The sequence below is a fragment of the Urocampus carinirostris genome, chromosome 3, assembly GCF_059441175.1.
Source record: "Urocampus carinirostris isolate Australia breed hairy pipefish chromosome 3, RoL_Ucar_1.0, whole genome shotgun sequence".
NCBI lineage: Eukaryota > Metazoa > Chordata > Actinopteri > Syngnathiformes > Syngnathidae > Urocampus > Urocampus carinirostris.
In genome coordinates, this window is record NC_142351.1 from 55,081,478 (window position 1) to 55,107,148 (window position 25,671).

At 39.3% G+C, this 25,671-nt stretch overlaps 1 protein-coding gene and 1 pseudogene across 1 annotated transcript in view; both read right to left on the reverse strand.

The window, feature by feature from the left end:
- Window positions 1-349: 349 nt before the first annotated feature.
- Window positions 350-25,671, reverse strand: part of LOC148370169 (Krueppel-like factor 7) — an 80,124-nt gene continuing 54,802 nt past the window's right edge. The window contains exons 3-4 of the mRNA XM_088330075.1: window positions 11,605-11,728; window positions 350-2,096 (exon numbers count right to left, since the gene is read on the reverse strand). Of these exons, the coding sequence (XP_088186201.1) occupies window positions 2,045-2,096; window positions 11,605-11,728 (176 nt within the window). The 3' untranslated portion in view covers window positions 350-2,044. The remainder of the gene's footprint in view (window positions 2,097-11,604; window positions 11,729-25,671) is intronic.
- Window positions 19,286-22,271, reverse strand: LOC148370170 (uncharacterized; annotated as a pseudogene).

A 25,671-nucleotide genomic window follows, 5' to 3' on the forward strand; every position in this document is an offset into this window, starting at 1 on the left:
AAATTGAGAAAAATATGGTACAAATTGGTCACGTTTAGACTCCGTAGTTTGTATTCTTCCTGGTGCTTTTTACACGACATCTAGTGGTCAAACATTATACAGTGTGTATTTAATTTTTCTATAAATTAATGACATTTTTTTACAATGACGCGGTGGGAAATAATACACACGTACCCTTTAGGTATCACAATTCTTATTTATACTGGAAAAATAAAGTGTCTTAAAATAAGATAAAGGCAAATAAAATAATCAAAATTTTCTGCCAATGGGTTAAACATTTTTTTCCATTGTACTATGTTCATTTGAACCCAAGCCCCCCCCCCCCCCCAAAGATTAAAAGAGACCGGAGTTTGTGTCAAGCTGCGTCAGCAGAAAAGTCTATGCCTCCTGGATCAAAAGGCAGATCTGAAGTCCGAGATTCAGGAGTCAGCACCAAGAAGAACTACCGAACTTGGACTAGGAGTCACGTTGAGGACTCGCTAGGCATTCGGAGCCGAGAGAGCAGTTGACTTTTTACCATTCTCCTCGAAGAAAGCAGAAACCAGTTTAGCGAAGGTGCGGTTTGAAGATGCCATTCACATTTTCAGACATATTCGGGATACATTCGCGTCGATCCGCCAGCGCAATGATTGAAAGAGTTCGTTCCGTCCCGGGAGATGCATAGGGTCCAAGCCATGAACTGAACGTGGTGCCTATCGCTCTCGAGAACCTGGAGATATCACTTCAGGCGTCTGCAGTTTTTAGGATTTCTCTCTTTAAGAGTCTTTCAGATTTCCCGGCCAACATACAAGATCACCTTTCCATATAGAATGTCTGATGTGTGCTGCTTGGACTTGTGCAAGGGGCTCAAGTTCTTCTGGTTTTAAAATTGGGGCTTTTCCTTTGCAAGGAATCAATTGTGCAAAAGTTTCCATGCCGGCCATCAGAAAATCCAGCTCAATGGACATTTTTTCCTTTAAATTGGTACTCTTCATTCAAACTAGATTTGTGTACAGGTCTAGTTTGTAAGCATGACTGTTGAAATGGAAAAACCTTTCGTTAAACTACCGTATTCATTCATGCATAATGTGCACCCCTAATTTGTGAATAAAAATCGCTACAAAAATGTGTTTCAGGGCTAACTTGGCGGTTGGATAAAACAGGAATTAAACCCATGTCGCCGTGGTGAGAGCAAATAACATGGAAAACCGGGGGTTTAGATAACATACAGAAAGGCAGTAGATTTTCCCTAATTATCACACTATTCTTAGTCACTGTACCAGAATTGTGTTGATGTCGTCGTGCGTTTCACATTTTATAATAAATGACCATAAATTTGTCACAATGCTTAAGCATTGTACATTTAGATAACATACAAAAAGGCAGTTTTATATCATTATTACACTATTTTTTAGTCACGGTACCAGATACGAATGTTAATTTTGTTGCGAGTTTCACATGTTACAAGGACAATACATTTGTCATTTACAATGCTTAAGCATTGTACGTTTATATAACATACAAAAAGACAGAAGATTTCATTATTACACTATTTAAAGTCACGGTACTACGTATAAATTATAATTTCCTTTCGCGTCCCACATGTTACAATGACAATAAATTTGACACTTACAATGCTTAAGCATTGTATATTAACATACCAAACGAAAAGGCAGTAGCTTATAGCTCATTATCACACTATTTTAAGTAATGATACCGGAGATGAATGTTAATTTGGTTGTACATTTCACTTGTTATTTACAAAATACAATAACAATAAATGTGTCAATACAATGCTAAGGCATTGTTTGTTCATGCAAATGAGTGACCTGGGTTCAAATCCCATTACAACCGACCAATGTGTGCGCACCCAAACTGAAACTAAAAAATGCACATTATACAAAAATTAATACGGTAACTACACATGTGGGCCATAACCCAAAAAGTATCCCATTCAAGTTTTGGACAGAATCCATTTCAGATCCGTGGTGGTGATATTTTTTTTTGCTGTGGCCCTCTTGGCTCCCTGGCGGCCCCCAGCCCCTTCCGACGTGTCTGGTGCTCCTCAGATGTGCCTCTTCATGTGCAACGCCAAATGATCTGACCGTGAGAAACACCTGCAAAAACAGGGGGGGGGGGGGGTCGCTCTGTTAGTCCTCAAACTCAAGCATCGGCAGGAAAAAGAATTGTTCTGTCGAAGCGGTTAGCTGGCGAGCGCTGAGCCGTGGGTGTTGTCGTAATTAGTACCTTGTAACTAATTCATAATCAGCATTTTCGCCTTGCAGCTTCTAATGATTCATGCCGTGAGTGAACCAAGAAACAATTAGTTACGAAGGCAAAAGGCTCCATGCAATCAGGGTTTAAATCGTTTGAGGCAGTGTTTCTCAACTAGGGGTCGGGATCCAAAAGTAAGTCACGGACCCCTTTTTAGTTGGTCTCGGGACTTTGCCTTGGCAAAATAAAGCTAAGCAAAAACTAAAATAACTGAGGATAAAAATCTTTAACAGTAAATATCGATAATTCCCTGCTAATGCGGGTTCACACTGCAGAAAAAGACAAACAAAGTTTATGTCCTCAGGTTGAGCATAGCCGAATGCACACACAGCAGAGGAATACAGAAAATGTAACCAATAAAGTTGGTTTTGTATAATCGGAATCGACAAAGGGTGTTTCGCCATTTTACGGAAAATGGGACTTTTTAATAGAATTTAGAGAGTGGAACCCAGGCAAATATTTGTAAAGAACGGGGGCGGTAATGCACTAAAGTAATGGGTACCAACCTCCATTAAATTTGAACAACGTAACTTGAATTCAAACTTTTAGACAAAATCTCTAAAACACAGATGACCATAGAACAATCTAAAAAGAATTCAGAGGAAATTAGAAAAGTGATTGAAATCCATCAGTCTGGAAACGGTTATAAAACCATTGTCAAGGCTGTATGCTTCCAGCGAACCTGTCACGAAGCGGAACGGGAAACAGGAAAAAAGGACCCATTCGCGTAGACGTACTCAGAATTTATTGGGGGAAGGATGAGGAGGGTGCGCACACCCGATCCGGGGATCGATGGTTGCGGAGTGGATTAGAAATCCAAACATAAGACAAGTTGTCAAATACAAAAAAACGGATCAGACCAAAAACAAAACATGATCAAATACGGGCAGATTCACAGAATTTGGCATTTAACAGGTTTTAACAGAAGTCTCACGGAGTTTAACCAGGTTTAACAAACGTTCCAGCAACGCACAGTACAAAGGAGCGCGCTTAAGTACTCCAAGAGCAATCAGTCCAATGCGTCTCAGCCGGTGTCAAGGGGCGGGGCCAGCTGGGCGCCATGACAACCGTGCAGGACATGACAGAACCACAAGAGCCATTATCCATACATGGAGACAACTTGGAACAGTGGCAAACCTTCCTGGGAGTGATCAATCAACTAAGATTCATCCAAGAGTGTGACATCTGCTTATAGATAAGGGTTAAAAAATAATCTAGAAAAAAATTCAAAGAACTGCAAGCCTCGCTGGCATCAGTGTTCGTGACTGCAGTAAAAGAATGACACCAGCCAAAAATGGCATCCATGGGATAGTTCCCAGGGCGAAAACCACTGTTGTCACAAAAGAACTTAAAGAGTTGTGTTACATCTACCAGAAAGCATTTTGATTATCCCTGCTAAGACTGTTGGAGAAACATCCTATAGACTGACAAGTGAAAAAAAAGACGTTTTTGAACGTTGAACAGCCTGTCTTTTGGCGTAAAAATGGCACAGCATTTGACAAAAAGAACTTGATGCCAACAGAAAAGCATGACTGTGGCAGTGTGATAGTCTGGGGACAACTTGCTGTTGTTGACGGGCTCCTGAATTCTGGTGTTAGGGTTACCCAAAGATGGTGAAGGAGAACGTCTGTTGGTGCCCTTAAACTCAAGCGCTCTTGGATCATGCAGCAGAACAAGGATCCAAAACACACTAACAAGTCCACCTCTGAATGGCTTGAAAAAAAAAGAAGAAGGAAAAAAAATAAGGTTCTGCAGTGGCCAAGTCAAACTCCGGATTCAAATCCAATTGCAATTTAGTGGTGTGACTTTAAACGGGCAGTTCATGCTAGAAAACGCTCCGATATGAATTTTCAGAGGGGCCAAAATTCTTCCGCAGTGAAAGACTCATTACCAATTATCATAAACGTTTGATTTCTGTTATCGCTGCCGAAGTCGGCCCAACTTACTATTATGTTCAGGGGGCAGTTACTTTAGTGGCCAGTTAGGTTATTATTATTTTTTTGTGCCTTTATAAATAATAAAATAAAATAATAAACATTTCAAAACTGCATTTTTTATTTCATTGTGTTGTCTCAGTTTGATATTAAAATTGGTTTATGATCTGAAACCTTTGTGAGTGATAAATATACAAAAAACACAGAAATCAGGGAGGAGGAAAATACTTTTTCACAATACTGTATACGCGTGTGTGTACTAAACTACTAATTAAAATGAGCAAAAGAACAAAAAAAGATATTCTATTGAGTTTACCTGGAAAACAATAGAAAACATCAGTAACATAAGCAAAATAAATATGATTTGCATTTTTTTTTGCATTTGGTCTGCATTTATATAGCACTTTAAAGTCAATGAAGACCTCCCAAAGCGCTTTACAATGTGCTTCACACTTCTCCCTTTTACAGACTAACTAACCGATAGCAGCATCAGCCATGCAAGGCAACTACCTGCTATCGGGGGCATTAGGGATTCATTGTCTCGCCCAAGGACACTCTGACATATAACACGGAGGGAATTGAACTTGCAACCTCTTGTTCCCGAGACGAGCGCTGTGCCAACTGAGCTAATGAATGAAAAGAAAATGCTCCAGTGGATTTTTATTATTTTATTTTTTTGCAGTGTGACGTGTCTTGTCAACAAGAAATCTACACAATAACAAAGTCAAACATATTTTACATAATAATATTGTGAATTACACTCTAGGTAAGAACATGTATGCATGTTTAACAGTTCACCAGGTAGATTCATTGATGATTCAGTTCTCTCTCTCTATCTTAAAATTTAGTATCATTTATTTCTACACTATTACCTTAACCTTGTTTTAAACTGTGTTTTTTTTTTAGTTTGCAAATTTTGTTGCGACATCAGGACGGCATTTTTTAATGCACGTTTTTCATAATCGAATGACATTAATTTTATTCAACCCTAAATATAATGTAGATATTTGAACGCTATTTATAAAACAAAGCTTTCCATAAACCTCAAGTCGAGTTTAAAAATACAAAAATCTTCAATATCCTTTGAGAAATATTGCATATCATTTTAATTCATAGTTAATTACTGAATGAATAGCTCAATGTAGGCCTAAAAAAAAGTACAGGAAAATAACGGACAAGCGGAAACAAATCCAAATTCAAAATGTCGACGAGACAATGGTGTTTCTTTTCCATTTCCCTTCCCACCGCAATGGCCTTACTTTCAATTTTAATTATGCATGCTCATGTGCATTTGCAGCCATTAGACAAGACTATATGTGTGTACTCAAGTGATGCTACATTCTTTAAAGAGGGGGGAGCTTTTATATAATTGCAAACTGTACGATCTTGGGATTACCGCATTAGGAAATCAGATCAGGAGGCGGAATGTTACACATGCTGAAGACATGATTCTATACACAACATAAACAAAAAAAAAACCTGATAATTATAATTGTAGGAGCAAAGCATTCTCTCGTGGACCAATTTTGTAGAATCAGCTTTTTTAAGTTGTATGATGACACAGTCAAATTTAAAAGACTAAAGAGAATCGAAACATACTAATCTTAAAATGAAGTCTATCTTTAGAATTGTACCAAACAGCATTGGCCCCAATGTCCGTCTTGTTTTCTCGTTTAATTGGATTGCTTAATTTAGCTGTATTCTCCTGATTTTGCAAGGTTTAAAAATATCACATTCCTGTAGAACGGCCAACATTGAAATGAGCCTAGAACATGTCTCCAATTCACAACCACTTCTAAAGTCCCGAAATGCTGTAGGGCGATCTGGATTGGACATATCTGATGATGCATTGTGCTGGCTTGGAATTTTTGCATTGAGGGCACAAATCAAATGGGGAAATCAGAGCAGAAAAGAAAGCAAAAATAGTTAAGTGCTTCAAAAACTGAGGGTTTTGGTAAATGTCCGTTTCTAAAACAATTGTAACTTATTTTGTCAATTGATTTAAGTATTTATTAGGCAATGAAACAAACGTTGGATGGTTAAGGGGGCCGTCCGCAATTTGAAACGTCTCTGCCCCCATCTCTTGCTTTTCAAACAGGCTGTTTTTTATTATTTTTACCATTTTCCTTCTACACAAACAAAAACCCCGGAGACGAGCACGAAATCTTTCATCATTGTTAAAACATGCTTAAGAAAAAGTATTCTACTTTGAACTTTTTAAGTACACCTCAAACAAGTGACTCCAGCTTTTACTACTAATTAATCATGTAGCTAAAAAGTTCCCAGAAAAGAAAAAAAAAACAAATCCATCTGTTCACCCCCCGTTTTTTTTTATTGAACTTTGAGACAGGCATGTCAAACATATGACCCAAGGATCAGGCCGATGAATGAATAAATCCGGCCAGCCATTAATATTTTACTATGTCAAAAAAGAAGCAACTCTATAGGTAATTTCCTTCAATGCTAATCAAATGCTCTCTCCGGCCGCTAGTGGGCAGTAAATGTGTAAAAGTGCTGACATTCAGCAAGTTAGTACCAAGAAAAATACATTAGCACCGTGATGCCACCATCTAAAATTATGCCCATGCAATGCTAAAAGTTTATTTTGTATTTATTTTCTATCTCCTTCAAACTAGAATGACAATTACACAAAAATTATATATTTCATAGCTCCCACTTCAGTCTGTATAGTATTGTGAATCGGTTCAGGGGTAAAACTGTTTATTCAACCGTAAAATAAATGTTTAATGCCAAACATGAAAATATTTTTCCCTTTGTTTGTGGATAAATATCTTGTGTTTAGAAAATATCCCTTGTCATTCGTGATTATAGCATGTGGGGTCGGTTACTAATGTAGGTTGAATGATAAAGAATAATACCTTAGCTCGGCGGAAAATCATGTCAGCTCCCATTTGGTGAGCCTCCTCTTATGGTAAATAAATACACATTTCTCGACCATTCAAACAAATGCATGTGCATATGATAGTTCATATATTTTTGCTTATTCAAATCAATATTCTTTTTTTACAAGAGGAATGCACTTAATAACAAATCAATGTCCCTTTAAAGACAGTCACATTTGTTTGGACGATTTTGCTATATGTCTGTAAACCTGTATAATTTTATATGAATTTTTGCTAAAATGATTTAAATTGAATCTTATACTGAAATGAATATGTTTTTCATTTAACGTTTTTTCCCCCCACCTTAAGTGAAAGTCTTTTTTTTTTTCATTAAATGTCATTGTCTTTGGTGTACGAAACATTGGGATATGTAAGTTCTTGCATCTACCAGAGCATTGGTTTATTTTGTTTTTGTTTCCGATGAACCCTGGAGCTAAATTTGGAGATTGTGATATAAAGTCAGGAATACATCTTGCAAAAGCAGAAAATATATTTAGAAAATGAGCAATGAGTACAAAGACGTAATCTATCAAGGAAAAGACAAGACGTTACTTTTCTGATTTTTGCTTTGAAAATCTGGTAGAAAAAATATAGAAAGAAAATTATAGCATAATAATAATATAATAATACTTACTCTGCCCCTGAGCAAGTTCTAATTAGTGTGACTGTCCAAGGGACGGCGCAAAGATAATCTCTGGCTTTTGCCTTCAAGTTATTTTTCTTTTGGTGTTGTCGATCTTGAATCAATTGAAGCCTTGTATTTGATGAAGGGAGGGACATAAGAAATGTCAATCAATATTCTACATAAATAATGAAAAATATTTTTGAACACCCTTATTGCTGTTCCTATAATAAGTTTTTTTCTCCTTATTTCAAGGAGCAGGATGGAATTTTAAAGTATTTTTTCATCTCCTGGCTTCAGTCAGCTTGTTCATGAAGTCCAAGTATGTGCATTTCTTCTGCGCTCTCAAAATAGGGTCTTCTTATTTCTTCTTTCTAAGGATTTGGGTTAGCTTTTGGAATCTACTTAAAGCAAGCCTTTTTTTGCTTTCACTATTTTCAAACTTATTGCTAATCAATAAGTATCGGCCTTTGGGAATTACTTCTGTATGATAAGTCATCATTAGATGGCGGGAGTAGTTTTGATCTGATATTTGTCAACACATCGAGGCAGGCCCTCGCTTCCTTTTTCTGGCAAATACGTGTGTGTGTCGGCGGCCCCATGCGGCGAGCAGGCGTACTGAAGCAGTGGGGTGAGACTCGCAAGGCGTAGACAAATGAGCAACAGAGCTTTAAGAGAGCTCTCGCTTGTCAAAGAAAGATGACAAAGTTCAATTGTCATCGTCTGGTCAGAGAGAGATTATGTTTTCACCAGGTCAAAAGGAATGTGATCGCCATGGTGACTGAAAACATGTGATTACTTCACCGGAAAAATCGGCCGCTAAAAAGTTTGTGCAAGGTCATGCATATTTCATGCACAAGTTTAATGTTCTTGCAATAAAACGTTATTTTGCAAGCAAAGTGACTGTGTATTTATGAAAAGCATTGTCTATATAGTAGAGGTATAGAAAACGCTAAACAAATTCCCAATTCAATTCTGCTCAAAATGCATCCTTTTAAAAAAAAAGTCATTTTTCTGTTTTCTTGGAAACGAGTATTGTCAAAATGAAATATCCTCATCTTTCACTCATTTTAGCTTTCTTTGATATTACCTCTACGTCTGTATGATCGCAGAAATACATCTTCCGTAGGCCTTAAAAAATCAGTCAAAATGGCAAGATGGCTCTTCCCATTTGGCATTGAATGAGTTAATGAATACCTACAGGATAAAACTATCCCAATTTTTAGGGACATTTCTTTTTAGCTTGACCTGTACACACTAGTCACTCAGGGTTGACAGGTATGTTTTTATCGTCACAGGCCAACAGACAGCATGACAAACTCACGGGGTGCACCAAAAACCCCGGAGACCCTTTTTTATCCGCTGAGGTTCATCAAAACAGATGGTAACGCATGAGTCACAACTCGGGGGCACAGCACCATCTGGCATAGCGCAGATCCCTTACCCCGAACTCCTCCCCAGTCTCTATCCCCAACCTCCTTCATCTCAGCTTGATCTGTGCTAGGCCTGAGGGGTTGGGGCGCCGTGTGACACATGACAGATACAGTCCGGAATTATGAAGCGCGACTGCAGAGTAGGGGGGTAAGGGAGATAGGGAATTGGTTGGGAGGGTTACTGTATTTACAGTGGTCCAGCTGAGGGCCCGACAGATGCTCTGATGGCCTTGAGACTCTCATCAAGCTATCAGGTATCTGGCAAGTAGCCTGCATGGCTCGCTACATGCTGACGCTCATTATGTAGAAGGGCCAATTTTAGCGTCATATTTACAGCATATGCACATCATTCTGTTGACTAGTCACACCTAACAACACATTTACGTTTCAATATAGTTGCTGACGCTGATATACGGGTCGATACGGCTCCATAAAACTATCTTTACGACGCTGCGGATGCTTTACAGCGCTCTCAGATTTATACCATCGGATGCAACAAGATCGCAAAAATGACCTTTTTCATTCCTAGCGAGCGATTTTCTTGGAAGACAAAATTGCTGCGAGATCCCCGAGGTGTCAGCAAGGGTCAGATTGCAGACAGAAGCTTGTAATTAAAACTAAAGATTTTCGTGTCACAGTCAAGCTTGATCTTTATATAGCAAATAACGGCCTCGGAATGCTTGATGGTAGCGCCAGCCGGACTGCAAATTAACATTTTCATTTTTTTTTTTTCATTATTAAACAGGGCCAGCGGTGACTAATTAAGTTAGGGAGCCAAATGGAGGTGACGTCACTTCAATCCAGCTAAGGGTTGTGGGATAGAGCAAGAATACCATTTTAAATTTTGAAAGATAATGAACAAAATCTCGATATTCTATTTTTAATTACTTTAATGATGTCCTTAGGCACATTTGCTCATTGTTGATTGTGTTCGTTAGTATCAAAAACAAATAACATTTTCAACTTTGCTTTTGATAAGTGTATTTTGCTTTAAATATTAGACACCTGCAAAAGAGATTGCATAGGATACAAGTTTGCCGTTATTGTTTTTTATTTTGACTATCATGCTCTGTTTACATCATCGTCCCTATCGGCCAATGATTTTGCTGTTTTTCTGCTTTTTGTACCCGAAGATATTTAACAAAAAGAAGAGCCTCAGGAGAGGGCTTTTAGAACTGGTTGGAATTTCTTATCTGAAGGTTGGGTTCTCACCTGTTTGTTATCCTTGCAAGTTCAAAATCTCCTTACTTTTTGTGTCTAGTGAACTATAAACCTTTAGGCTTTCTAAACTGTTTTGATTTAAATACTATAAAAAAATGATTTTTTAATATTGTCAACATTTAAATAAAACAGAGAATTTGTTATGACTTTTTTTACCAAAATAAAATATCTTAAAATAAGAAAAATATATAATTAAAAGTGGTGTATCCAACTAATATTCTACTTACTGACGCCATATTCTGGCTGAAGTCATCATTGTGAAATTATTGGATGCGCACAAATAAACGCTTCCTTTTTCATCTTTTTGGGGGGTTTGGGTTGTATTTGAAACAGTTCTTTTCTTACTTTCACCATTTTCTTTCGACAATTAAAGAAAACCCCGATCATGCACATTTTATCAATACAGTATGTTTCTCCCCCCAATATAATTTATATTACCACGAGTTTTTACAGCACAGACACTTGACAATGACATAATATTTTTCATTACTGGGTATTATTTTTACCATTTTGCAGTTTGTTGTCCAAGAGGATTTCTTCTTCCATATACATACATATATATATGTTTTTGAAATTTGTTTGTTGTATTTGTTTAACCAATTTTCTGACCTGGAAAATGTTTGTTTTTCAGTTTTAATGTATAATAAAGTGTTTAATTGTAACATAATCTTAGAAACCACTTATTACCAATAAATACAGTATTTAGTTTTCAACGTTTTAAGGACATCTTAAAAATCATTAAGTTTCCAGCTAGTGGTGTTAATACATATTTGTTTGCAGTGTAGCATCTGTAAAACAACTGTGTGCAGCCCCACTAATGCTAGAATGCTACTAGTGCCGAATGCAGGTTAGCAACTCCCTAAGACTCTAAACAAAACAGCCCCTATCTAACTACTTTTTTACCTTAAAGAGAACCCCTCAATATCTTATATCGTCATTTACTCATTCTTAGAAGAACGTATTATGTGTATACAAATACGCATGGATGCAAGAATATAGCTGAGCACTCAATCCATCTGCCAAAAGATTAAATATTTAAACCCTGAAACATCGTGCGGAGCAAACTGCTTAGCTGGTCATTTTTGCTGCGCTGGAAGTCACCTGGGATCAGGGCAGCCGTCACAAAATGTTCTAGGAAGTAAGTGGGTCAGCTAGAATCTTCCCAAACGGATCATGCAAAGTAGCAAGAGTCAAAAGACAAGAAAAAAGTGTAGGTGACGGGCAGGGGGTCAACAGACCTGTCGCAGTGGTTGCACTTGAAAGGTTTGGCGCCGGTGTGTTTGCGGTAATGCCTCGTCAGCTCGTCGCTCCTCGCGAAGCGCCATTCGCAGCCCTCCCATGAGCACTTGTATGGCTTCTCACCTGTATGGGGGGTGGGATATAAACACCTGTTTTGTCAATCATTATACATGGAGAGAAAACAATTCACTGATTGAGTCCCAATGGTGTGCGATCGCAGCTGAAAGCCGAGTCAAACATGCTGAAGAAGGCAAAAAATGCGCTTTAGCACGTGTTTTGGGCGGGGAATAAATAGGATGAATATACGTAACCAGTGTTGAAACAAAAACGTAACATATTCCTGGCATGCAAATACATTTCTCCGTATGTAGTATTTTAACGCGTTATTAATAAGAGATACTACAAAGCAATACTATGGAAATGATACAAAAACACAAAATACTTCTATGGAAATATTTCTAAAACACTTCTATGTAAATACTACAAATGTAAGTGGTCTGCATTTATATAGTGCTTTTCAAGTCAATGAAGACCTCCCAAAACCTTTGAAAACTTCATTTTGAACATGGCAAAAAAAAAAAACACCACTGCAGTAATAGACACAAAAATACTACTACAGATATATTATGATCCCATTACAGAAATATAATACAAAAATACAACCACAGTTATACTAAAAAATATATTCCCCAAAAATATCTTTTGGAAATAATACAAGCATACTGCTGCAGAAATACTACAAATATACCGCAAAAATAAAACCACAGTAATACTACAAAAATAATCTAGAAATACTACAGACATTTCACAAAAATACTACTAAATAAATATATACATATACAAATGATTACCCCATTTTCTTATAGAATAATACAATTCATAGTTAATGGCATACTTACATATTTAAGATAGAAAAAATATTTCTCAAAAAGAGCAAAAAAAACCCTGAACGTAAACAAACAGGCTATCGCTTAAAGCATGCTCTTCGTGTCACAGTTCAGAAGAGGAGTCCCAGTATGTAAGTCTCTGAATTTGTGGAAAGGGGCCGGTCACACAGCCGATTGCGGCTGAATCACGGCCAGAAATTTCTGCCTGTGAGGCGGACGCTATTGGACGCTTTGAGATTGCCATGCAGACGAGATACAGCAGTGCTTAACACGCGGTCGGAAATTCGCGCGCGGGTGGCAGCGCGAAAAAATTTTGAGCTGATCAAAACTTTGAGCACGTTTAACCGCGGGCGGCACACCAGGTAATGACGCGGAAATGACGCGGAACGACGTGCTCTGGCCGCGGCCAGGGCGTGGTTACACATGGGTAGGACGGGAAATTTCTGCGGGTAATCGTGGGTGGAGCATGGTAATAGCATGTTCTGCGCCTGTATCGCGGTGTTATTACGTGAAATTAGCGTGTTACGCGTGTGATGGTCAAACCCCTTTCTCCGCGTATATACAGCGCGATTTGCCGAGCACACGTCAGTTGTGCTCGAGACGTCAAGCGGTGGACACGGATCCCCGTCACCGTAGTGACCTCGTCTTAATCCATTTTTATTTCTTGACATTTGTTTTCATTTCATAACAAGATAATAAAATCAAAATGAAAAACTATTACAATAATAACATATTGGCTTCTTCGGTGCCATAGCTTGAAATCTTGATCTTCACGGGACTGTGTCTTGAGCGGTTATGATTTCTACAGCCCGGTCTTATGCCGAGAAATACATCCCCGCCGATATTTGCATCCCCTCGCTACTACAACCACTTTTACCTCGTTTTATCTCACTTTTATATCACTTTTAGGGAATGTAATGGCGAACATATAACCAAAACCACTTTGTCTTGCATTTGTTGGGAATGTAATACAACTTAAACCATTACGTCTTTGTTTTTGTTGTGAACGTAATCGAACGGTAATGCACACCGTATATAAAATCCTCCCCCCCTCGCGTGAACGCGCATTCTGCTGCGCTTCCAACAACAGCGATCGTATTCTATATAAAACGCTTATTAAAACAATAAAGCGAGCTAATTATAACAATTGGGAGATCCTAGTCTATATTACGCGTTTATTTAAACAATAAAGTGCGATCGTATTCTACAAAATGCGTTTGTTAACGCGGATGAAAAAGTCACCAACGTCAATGCACGCTTCCAACAAAAGCGATCGCAGCAGAATGCGCGTTCACGCGAGGGGGGGTGGGGGGTGTGGGCGGGGGGTGTTGCTTAGGAGTCGGATTTGGGCACAACACCGGCTTGGGAGCTTTTATACCCGTGGTCCACACGAGAAAATGACGCGGAAATGACGCAATGAGGAAGCGGAACAGTCGCCGGCGTCTGTTTTGCGGGCATACCACCGATGAACAGCGGGTTGGCCAATTTTGCGCATTTTCCATCATGGGCAACCACGGGCAAAAAAAACCCGCAAAATTATAGCCGTGATTCAGCCGCAAACGGCTGTGTGACCGGCCCCAAAGGAATCACCCGGGAAAAGGTGTTGAAAAATCAGGCTATGTCTGCTTTGCACTTTTCAGACGGATTGTCAAAAGCAGGCATCATAGCGCATTTACATTCAAAATTTGTCTCTTCTTACCATGTTTTAAGGTTACAAAGCTACTAGTAAAGTCAAGTCAAGTCATATTTGTTTGTAAAGCCCTTAATCACAAAGACTCTCAAATATGTAGAGGTTACACTGTTCTGGAAATTGTTTGACGGCATAGTGGTTAAGAATTTGGTCATCCCTAAATGTATAAAAACTAACAAAACGCATGTCCGCAGGTATTTAAAACGTCACTTTAAATGCTTACTTTGAGATGAGAGAAAGAAAAATGAAAAAAAAAAATCTTGCCAATTAATGGTTTTCAGGTGCATCGGTAAAAAGGGTAGGTTTTCTGGTTGAAAGAAGATTAAAACGTTGTTTTAAAGGCCTAAATTTCACCAACACCCGCTACATCTCACTGACACGGCCCCGCATTTCACATCTCTAACTTTCAAGACGTAGTGTACGAAGCAAGAACATTTACAACAGCAGCTCCGGATCAACCGGCTCGGGTCGATGAAGCCTCGGGAGAGAAGGATGCCAGACTGTTGCCTAGCGATGAGTCCGAAAGAGGCGGAGCGCACGTTCGATGCCGGGCGCATGCAACATGAGGAGGCAGCAGTCGGTGCAGCTGGCTGGATCTGGCAACGGCACTCTGCCGTGCCACCGGCCAATTACCGGGCATGCCGGCAGAGCAGGGAGGCAGTTGCCTAGCAACCGTAACTGTAGAGATGCACCGAGCCACGTGGGGGAGGGGTATTGAGAGGTGGTAGAAGAGGAAGGGGGGCATTAAGAGACCAGTGCCTGCAGCAATAATAACCACTCAGCTACCGAGTCCTCCGACGATATGCTGCCCCCGTTGCCTGGCAACAGAATCCTCCTCCCCCACCTTTCCTTTCTACAGATACCCTCGCAAAAACAGACGAGTCGTCCCGCGTGCTTATGCGCATGCAAATTCAATTCAGACGGACTGAGTGTGACTGTAAAACAGGGATCGGGGATCTAATCTGGAAGATTAGCCCAAACTCGTCAATTTAATCAGATTATACTCTTGTTACTTTTGAAAAACATGTCACGGCTTATGGTGAGGTTATTTTCCTTTGACCAAAATTAATATTAATGCGCCAAGTAGTTACGGGCGCAGCTTAAAAATAAGTTTATACCCCATTAGCAGAAAAGGTTGGTCAATTTAAGTATATTGTTTCTTAAAACAAAAAATTAAAAATCGAACTAAGAATAAGACAGCTAACTAGAAGATGATTTTCATTTTCAGGAATATTTTTTACTACAATTTGAAAAATACAATCTACCATGTTCTCGATTAGAATATTCTGTTTGTTTTAAGTATAAGTTATGTCAGGGGGTGTCTGACAGACCCAAATGCAGGACAACAAGGAGATGGAATGCAAGGGATAACCAAAACCCCAATAGGAGGGCAATTATTAAACAGAAACCAAGTAAACCTTACTAGGGATACAAACTGGAACCAGAGGAAGGATCGTGGATAGAAGAAAATCTTGAAGGGAAAAATGAAATGAAATGAATGAATGATCTGCTTTTATATAGCGCTTTTCAAGTCAATGACTTCCCAAAGCGCTTCACAATGTGCTCCACATTTCCCAATAGCGGCTTTGTATTGCAGCCATGTAAGACGCTAACCTGCTTATTGGGGGTATTAGGGGTTCAGTGTCTTACCCAAGGACACTTCGACATGTAACACGGACAAGCCGGGATTCGAACTGGGATCCCTTGATCCCAAGACGAGCGCTCTACCTCTTGAGCTACTGCCGCCCCGAACACAGAAATACACTTAAGACTGGCTAGAGTGAAAACACTTGGGGAGATGAAGAGAGTGAAAGGAGTTGGAGGTCAAGTAGGAGATAGATTAGAACATTTTGAGGAAAAAAATTGGGAAAACCTTTAAAAATGACTAGAGTGGATGTACTTGGGAACCTGAAGAGGGTGGAAGGAATTTCAGCTAGAAAAGGAGCTGGACGAGAACATCTTGACATGAGACTAACTTCTGGATACAAGGACAATTCAGCAAAGAGGTATGGGAGGCTTGAGTACTTATCGAGCAAGTGGCTGATTGTCTTGATCAAGAACACCTGGCGAAGCAGGAAAGTCATGGGGGTTGGGAAATTTGGCAGTGTTGCCATCTGTTAAAGAAGGACTGCTGGCACCAAACATGACACTTTTTTTCATTTCGCAATTAAAACGAGTTAAAATATTTTCTAACTAGAAAATACAATCAAAACAAACATGTTGTCTGGCAATCAGATAAGATATTTGTGTTTTCTAGGAATATAAGAGAATACTTTTTGTATTTAAAATAAGTAAAATCATTCAGATGGTACATTTTTTGTATTTTTTTCCCTTTTTTTGTCAGAAAAGATCTCTTAAAATGGAGCTCATCTGGGGATCAACAGATCGCAGGTTTGATTCCCGGCTCCTCCGTGTTATACGTTGAAGTGTTCTTGGGCAAGACACTGAATCCCTAACGCCCCCAATAAGCAGGTTGGCGCCTTGCATGGCTGCACGGCCGCTATTGGTGTGTGAGTATGTGTGAATGGGTAAGTGTGAAGCACATTGTAAAGACCTTTGGGAAGTCTTCATTGACTTGTAAAACGCTATATAAATGCAGATCATTTCATCATTTAATTTCATTTCATTTAAGATGAGCAAACTATTCTACCACCAACTTGTAAACATAATTATGTTTATTTTAAGAATGAGTATTCTCTTTTTTTTTTCAAAAAACAAGATCAATATCTTGCACTACAAACATCAAATCTTACCGCCTTTTAGTATAAAAACTGGAGAAAAACAAACAAGTAAACCAAAATGTCTTGTTTTGCAGTTGGTAAATTATTTTGCTATTTTTTAAAAAATATCCAAGACCAGGATAAGAAAATATACATTAAATGAGCAAAACAATAATCTGTTGGATGAGAGAATTGAGCTCATTTTAAGTGTATGTTTTGAGTATGATTTAAAAATGGGGATCAGGGATCTAATCCGAAAGATTAGCCCAAACGTAATCAGATTAAGCTCTTGTTACTTTTGCAAAACGTGTAACGGCTCATGTTCAAGATAATAATTGTTATAAAACCACTGGGTAGTTACAGGCTCAGCTGAAAAGCAAATTCTTACTCTATCAGCCTAACATTTTGCTCATTTGATGTACCGGTATATGCTCTCCTTTTTTGAGCATTTGGTTTCTTAATAAAAAATAAAAACGTACATAGAATAAGCACACTTATCTGATGTGTAGCTCATACAAGAATATTATTCTTATTTTTAGATTTCTTTTTCTACCGCAATTGGAAAAAAAGAGCCAAAAACCAAGAAAACCTTTTACTGTATTTCTAAACTATAAATCAGTTTTTTTCATATTTTGGTCGGGGGTGCGACTTATACTCTGGTTAAATTTCTAAGTGAAATTATTAATATATTATCATATCATGAAGTTTTACATTTTTATTACCGTTACTGTTTATTCCTTGATGCATTCTGCCCTGTTGTGCGTGGGACATATTTCAAAGTGGAGAGAGGAAGCGGCTTATTGCCGACCTCTTGAGTTGGAGGAGTTGTTTACCAGTAGAGGTAACACAGAGCATACATATATCATTGGTTTTGGTGATTTGGAGTAAAGCTGATAATTTGGTCAGCATTACTTTATTCTTTATCTGAATAACTATTAATATGTTAGGTCATTACTGACGTATTCATACGTGTTTAAGATATGCACAGATGTGTAATGGTACTATGTTGGGTTCTCTATTTTATTTTTATTTAAAATTTCTCAAGGACATGTATTTTTTTAGTGTCGGGTTTTATTAAATGCATTTCCCCTAAAAATGTAACTAATACTCCAGGTGTGACTCTTTTTTTCCTCCTTGAATGTGCATTTTTTGGCTGGTGCGACTTATATTCCGGAGCGACTTATAGTCTGGAAAATACAGTGCTTGATCAGACTACTTTGCTTGCATGATTTTATTTTATTTTATTTATTTTGCAATACTTCAAGCTAAAGTCTTTAAACTAGAAAAAATACAATTGAAATGAACATTTTGTTTTCTGGTAATTGAATGAGAATTATCTTGTATTTCTTGTGATATAAGAATAGAAACTACACTTTTTTTCCTAATTTTGACAGAAAACTCTTCTTCAAACGATAAAAATGGTTTAGCCTGTGTTTTTTTTAATGGGGCAATTCTTTTTTTTGCAGTGTAAAGAAACATTGTGTACACTGAAAAATTAAAATATTATATGCTATTTGAAGTATAATTAAGTAAGTTTATGGCCGGAAAAAGAACCCAAAAAAGGCACCTAAAAATAAACAAAATTGACCAATGTAGCAGATGGTAGATTATTTTGTTCATTTTCAGAATCCTTTTGTACGAAGATAAGAAAAAGGAATATGCTATCTCTTGGATAAGAAAATACTGCTTGCTTTAATGATAGAGTTTCTTAATTTTGTTTGTTTGTTTGTGGCTTTTTATCTAGGCACAGCACAAAAAACATCATTCACTAATTAACAAAAGGAAACAAGAAAGTATTTTCTCAAATATCAAGAAAAAACAAGTTTGAATGTATTATAGCTACAAAATATAGTCTGAAATCCATTCACACTGAATTGTGCTCATTTTTCATGTTAAGACATTTAATCTTTTTTTGATGAAGTAAGAAAAAAACATTCCTAAAATAAGCATACTTACCTATCAGATGTCACGATTCTGTCACTTGCCCACTAATTGCACTCACCTGCGCTAACTCTTTTAGCCCCAGCTGCCACTCGTTCCCTAATTAGTCATCCTCCTATTTATGCACGTCATTCTCGTTCACTCCTTGTCAGTCCGTCAGCGAACCTCAGCGCATGCAAGGCAAGCAATTTTGACTATGGCTCCCGTTTTGATTGAGACCTGTTCCAGTATCCTGCCTGATTCCGTCCCCTGTTTCCTGTATTAATTCTTGACCACCCTTCATTTTTCTGTCACGGCTACCCAACTTCTTTCGATCTCCGACCACCATCCGTTCTCCCGTCCCGGCTACCCGACTTGTTCCGATCCACGATCACGCTTCGTTCTCCTGTCCCGCTACTTGACTTGTTCCGATCTCTGACCATGCTTAGTTCTCCTGTCCCGGCTACCCGACTTGCCACCTGTCGGCGGCCGCAAGTGATTCCTGCTCCTTCTGCCCAGCGAGCACCAGATCGCTGTCTTTTTCCTCTCGCTCCGACTTTCCCGATCCCTAATAAAGCATTGTGCGAAACGTTTAACATTTGGGTCCACTGCTTGTTCTGGTCGGGACATCAAATGGAAATCATTTTGCTCCTTTTAAGAAATATTTGCTACACGTTAGTAAAAAACACAATAAGTAACATGATCTACCCAATGCCAAATAAAACCAATTTGCATTTTAAAGCAGTAATTTAGTGTTTTTTTTTTTTTTAAAAACAAGATAAAACATCTTAAATTAAAAAAAAAATATCATTGAAATGAGCAACATTTTGTGGCAATGGAGTAGTATTTGCCATTCGCCAATAAATGTATCTTTTTTTTTGCACATTGTTCTGATGCCCTTACAGAGTTGAAGTAATACCTTGTAAATAATTTATCCTGACATCCTTTTTATCTTGTTTTTCTCTTTTAGGCGGGTATAATGCTTGTACTATGTTTAATGTTGTTTTGAACAATGTGCACAACGTTATCAATGATAATAAAGATCAGTGTTGGAAATAACGTGTTTCAGGAACGCAATTACTTTTCTTTGTAAATATTACTGTTCCTCGCGATTAGAAAAAAACATAGAAACCCATCTGTCGTTATTGTTTTTCTACGTGATTGAGCTTTACATTAAATGCAGATGATGCAGATCATATGCTTTGACACTTTATCAACACTGCATCAATTCCCGTAATCATATTCAATTCTTGATCCATCAGAAACATATGCTGAAGGGTGCCTGTGATTGTATATACATGCAAAGTACAACTGAATACAGTTAAGGTGGCGCTGTCTCAAGCACAGGACAACACTGAATTTGTCCTCATGTAGGTATTCTCCCTTAAATACACATTTGCCAAAATATATATAAAATAAAATACTTAAGTTCTCTAGATTGCATAAGTCAAGATATATGAAGGGATCACTACTTTCACTGTTTGGTGTACACGCTTTCTTCTAATTGTTTGAATATGTAGCTGTTTTAAAGCAGTTTTAGGGGGTTGGCCTCTATGTGAGTATATACGTTAATTTGTAACTAGTGCTACTTTGGGAGTAACACTTTTTGGTATCAGTAATCAAGGGGGAAATTACTTTTGAAGGAAGTAATCAGTAACTGTAACTAATTTCTAATGTTCAGTAATGCACCAAACACGGATAAAGACTATTCAAATTCTAATGACTCATTTTTGGAGTGAAGATATTCATGTCGCATGAACACAAACCCCACACCCACCCATTATCCACTTAGATGATGAAAAAATCCTTCATTCATATTCGTAACCTGGTAAGTGGGTGTTTCCTGAGTTACGGTAATCATATCACATGTCATCTGTTACTTCAGAAACGTTGCCTCAAACGCAAATACAATCACGCTTGCCGCACCGGGACTGCACGGCAGCCATTCGGGTGCCAGTGTCAGCCTTAATTGCGTTTCCTCCATTAACTGGAGCCAGCGCTGGGCATCCGGATCTCTCAGGTCATTAGAGATGCTCTCCGAGAGAGCTTTACGGGCTTCGACGTGCAACCAGCATTTCGGCCTTTCATTTAAGAGCGTGTTGGGGGCTACTGGATGAAAAAGGACGGATAAGGGATATGATATTGGAAATAACCTTGGGGTCATCTCAATTATTCATTTCTATGAAAGGAAAACTTGAAGTCGCTTTGAAACTTTTGATTTGACTTTGATTTCATTTTATTGAGCAGATGAATGTATAAATACCATGATGACATTTAAATTTAAAGCCCCGGTGTGTCACTTGATGCATGTGTATTGCTCTCACCAGCTTGTCCATGTTGTCTACCCCTCATTTTTGTGGTATTGTAATCCATGAAGATCTCTGGTTTAAGATGGTACTGGTCACATATGTTTCCATCCACAGGCAAGTGTACTCATGGGTACCACATCCTTGCCTTTCTCTAGCACATATGATACCAGAGATGTGTCACCTGATATGCAAACTTTGAGGACTTGACAGTCCTGTAGTTATCCATTAGCAGTTGAGGTGGGAGCTCTGACCTGTTTTTCCTGATTGTTCCCAACATGGTCAGCTTCCTTTCAGGAACTCCTGTCCTAGTCTGTGCAAGGTAAAAAAAAATCGACACATGTTGTGTCTACTGATTCCCTGAGACATGTCAAGACAACTCTCAGGCCTGGGTTTTCTCAGGGGCTTCTCTGTCAGGTTGCCCTGTGTAAACTTGTACGTTCCAAGCTTGTCCCACACTGTCCTGGTGGCAGCTAGTTTGTCTCTCTGCCGATAAGCTGATCTGTCATCTTCGTTGTCAAGGCAGATAATCCCGGACATGTTGCGAAAGTTATCCAGATGCATTTTTGCACGGAACGTTTTTCTGCCAGTTTCTGCATCCCATAGGGATGCTGCAGATTCCCCTTTGGACTTGAAAACAACAGCAAGGATGAAAACTCCAAAGTAAGCTTGATATTGGGTTGGGTTCATTTCCTTCCACTTCTTCCCAAAAACATATCTTCCTTCTATTATTGCAATCAAGAAAAATTTCCTGGATCCAATCTGGGATAAAAATCTCAAAAGATTTGATGTCCGGTGTGTGAGTAATTGCCACCAATGTGGTGCCTGGTTCTACCCTTATTACATTGGCACCTTTGCAGGGTGGATCTTTTCTTAGGCGAGAAGACCATTTCATTTCAGAATTTGTGCACATCCATATTTGCTTACTTGTTCCATGCTGACTGTCTTGTTCTGGGCCTATGGCTGACTGTTGACAGCTTGGTCCTGGGATGGCTGCATACTGAATGGTTCTGCGGCTCGTGTCCTTTTTGGAACAGGCTGAAACTCAATCTCATCATTTTCTATAGAGATGATGTCAGAATCCGAATTTTAAAAAATGTGATCCTCAAATTCAGAAGCCTCCTCTTCTGAATCCTGAATCATTATCAGAAACGTCTCTCTCTTCCGAAATCAATTTTAGGCCCCTCTGCGTAGTGTACCATTTGGCTGTCCATCCATCCTTTTCCTGCACCGCTTATCCTCAGTAAGATTGTGGGGGTGCTGGAGCCCATTCCAGCCATCCTCGGGCAGTGGGCAGGGGACACCCTGAACTGGTTGCCAGCCAGTCGCAGGACACACAGGGACAGACTATTCGCTCGCTCATTCACACCTAGGAACAATTTGGACCGGCCAATTAACCTGACATGCATGTTTTTGGAATGTGGGAGGAAACCGGAGTGCCCGGAGGAAACCCACGCAAGCACGGGGAAAACATGCAAACTCCACGCAGGAGATTTGATCTCATGACCTCAGAACTGTGCCGCACATGCGCTAAACACTGCGCCGTCGTGCTGCCCCCTTTTGGCCAACTTGATGATAAAAGCCAGCAAAGCTATAGTTATATGGCCCCGCATCCAATGTGTTGCAAATAAAGTGTGAGAAAATAAACATTCTTGTATGACAGAGGGTCAAATGTGCAAGAACATTGTCGCAACTGGGCAACACGGCGGAACAGTGGTTAGCGCGTGTGAGGCACAGTTCTAAGGTCTTGGGAACCTCCTGTGTGGGTTCAAATCCAGCTACCGGACTTACTGTGCGGAGTTTGTATGTTCTCCCCGTGCTTGCGTGGGTTTCCTGGTTTCCTCCCACATTCCAAAGACATGCATTTCAGTTGGATTGGCTGGTCCAAATTGTGCCTAGGTGTGAATGGGCGAGCGAGTTGTCTGTCCCTGTGTGCCCTGCGATTGGCTGGCAACCAGTTCAGGGTGTCCCCTGCCCACTGCCCGATGATTGCTGGGATGGGCTCCAGCACCGCCGCGACCCTACTGAGGATAAGCGGTGCAGCTAATGAGATGAGATTGTCACAACTGCTCTTCTGTGTTTCTGCACCTGCGGTATCTACACAAGGTCACAAAGTCTTATTTTCTCACACATTTGACCCTTTGATGATCTGTGGACCTAAACTTCGTCCTTCTCCTGTCTAGGCAAGCTTTGTGTGTGTGTGTGTGTGTGTGTGTGTGCGTGTGTTTGTGGTTAATGTCTGCACTGTTATTAGCCCAGGCATCTCTTTTTTATGGTGTGTGATTATTCAATATGTATTCTTATACATGTTTCTAACAGAAAATGGGCCGAACCCAGTTTTAAAAATCAATTAATTGGATCATTTTTCTTTTGGTAGGAAATGAAAACAAGTCCAACAGACCCTCACCCATGAAAAGAGCCACCCCAACCCTATTCTGGGTTGAAAATATTATATAAAAGGAGCAGGACATTGTTCAATAATTTATGTAATTCTACACATATTTACAGTGAACCACTGCTACAAAGTGTTTTTCTTTTCAACATTCCACTACAGCACTGGTTTGCATTGTGCATTGTGTTTTGGATTCTGATTGGCTAGATATGGTATGTCAAACTCTGTTTGGCTCTGGGCCGGATCCAGACTTTCTTTTCTAAGGACATTGGCAATCTGCAACTAGTAAAAGAATGTCAACTCCAACTTTTTAGCTTTGATATTCAGTATTGTGCTTTAGCATTCAACCTACATAACCAATAACCTACTCAACATAGAGTATCATAATCACAGATGACAAGGGATTTTTTTTTAATCACAAAATATTTATTCACAAACAATGGGGGGTAAATGTTTCATGTTTGGCATTGAACAATTGGTTTATTTAAATAGTTAAGTGAATGCAGTTTTACACCTGAACAAACTCACAATGCTATAAAAACTCAATACTGCCCTTCAGCAGCCAGAGAGCATTTGGTATGCATGTATTTTGATTAAAAAAGATAAATTAAAAAAAAGAAGAAAAGAAAAATATACAACATAACCGTTAATCGAAATGACCTAGACTACTGACGACTTTTTTTGACTCAGAAATCTATGGTGGGCCGGATCGAATCCTGCAAGTTGGCCGAATGATTGACATCACTGCGATAAATAGTCTTTCCACTATCAGTTCATATCGATGATTAAAATTTTCATTTCAGTGTACAGGAGTTGGGCAGCTGAGTGGTTAGCGCGCCTGGATCACGGTTCTGAGGTCATGAGATCGAACTTTTCTGCGTTGAGTTCGCATGTTCTCACCATGCTTGCATGGGTTTACTCCGGGCACTCCGGTTTCCTTCTACAGCCCAAACACATGCATGTCAGGTTAATTGGCCATTCCGAATTATCTGTAAGTGTGAATGAGCGGGTGAGTTGTCTTGTTCTGTGTGCCCTGCGACTGGCTGGCAACCAGTTCAGGGTGTCCCCTGCCCACTGCTCGATGATAGCTGGGATGGGCTCCAGCACCCCTGCGACCCTACTGAGGAAAACCGGTGAGGACAACGGATGGATTGATGCAATAGATTATATCGATTGAAGCCATTTTTGCGTACATTCAACGGATATCAAGACGGACAGGGGGCGTCATTGGTAAGTAACGCCGGCTTAATAATTTTCGGGTATCTTGTTTCAGACTGATTGTGATGTTTCTGTGATATCTTAAAATGGTCATCATATCTTGAATTCCAGAGTTTACGCTTTCCAATGGTAAGTGGCATGAATCTTTTCAGTGACTAGTGACATTGTACAGACACATGTTTGTTTATCAAACGTTAAGGGGTTAAGGAGTGATCATTTTGCATCCAAAACCATTCCCGTGGACCCTTGTGGAGGACTTGGACGTGTAGCCCTGTTGAACAGAGTCAACTCGGGGTTTACAACATTTACTGCCTCTCCCCAACATGTTACTAATCAATAACATAGTTTATATTCTCGTTGCCTGGTTCCGGAGCAATGTTGACCTGAGTAAGCGCTCCACGTTTGGAGTTAATGCGTCCGACAGCGGTAAATTACTGCCAGGCAGCTTCCACCAAAGTCAAATAAAAACAGGAGTTCAAGCGCGGAGGCTGACGGAGGATGTAGAACGAGCGACTGAGGAAAAATAACAGTTTTTAACTCTCCCCTCGACCTGCTCCCCATCTCATTGTACCGCTCCTTATCTGTCGTAAGCCTATTCACAAAAAAAGCTCTACAGGGCACAGCTATTCCATGCCAACTCGTCTAATTCCAGATTAAATCGTCGCCTTTTCTCCGGCGGTAATTTATGGAAATAACAAGTAAGAAAAAGAGGATTTGAGTAATGACATCTTTAAACGTGTCAGGATAATAGTTCGGTGACTGAGGGAGCCTGCGGTACAGCTGTTGCTTCACAAAGAAGCTTCTCCTCTTGTATCTTCTTGTCTTGTTCTACTCTCCTCTTTAGCTCATCACTGTTTTACGTGTATGGAAGTGTTTCACCAGCTTTTTTGAGGTACAGAACATTTTTTTAGAGCAGAAAACTAGGGGTTCACT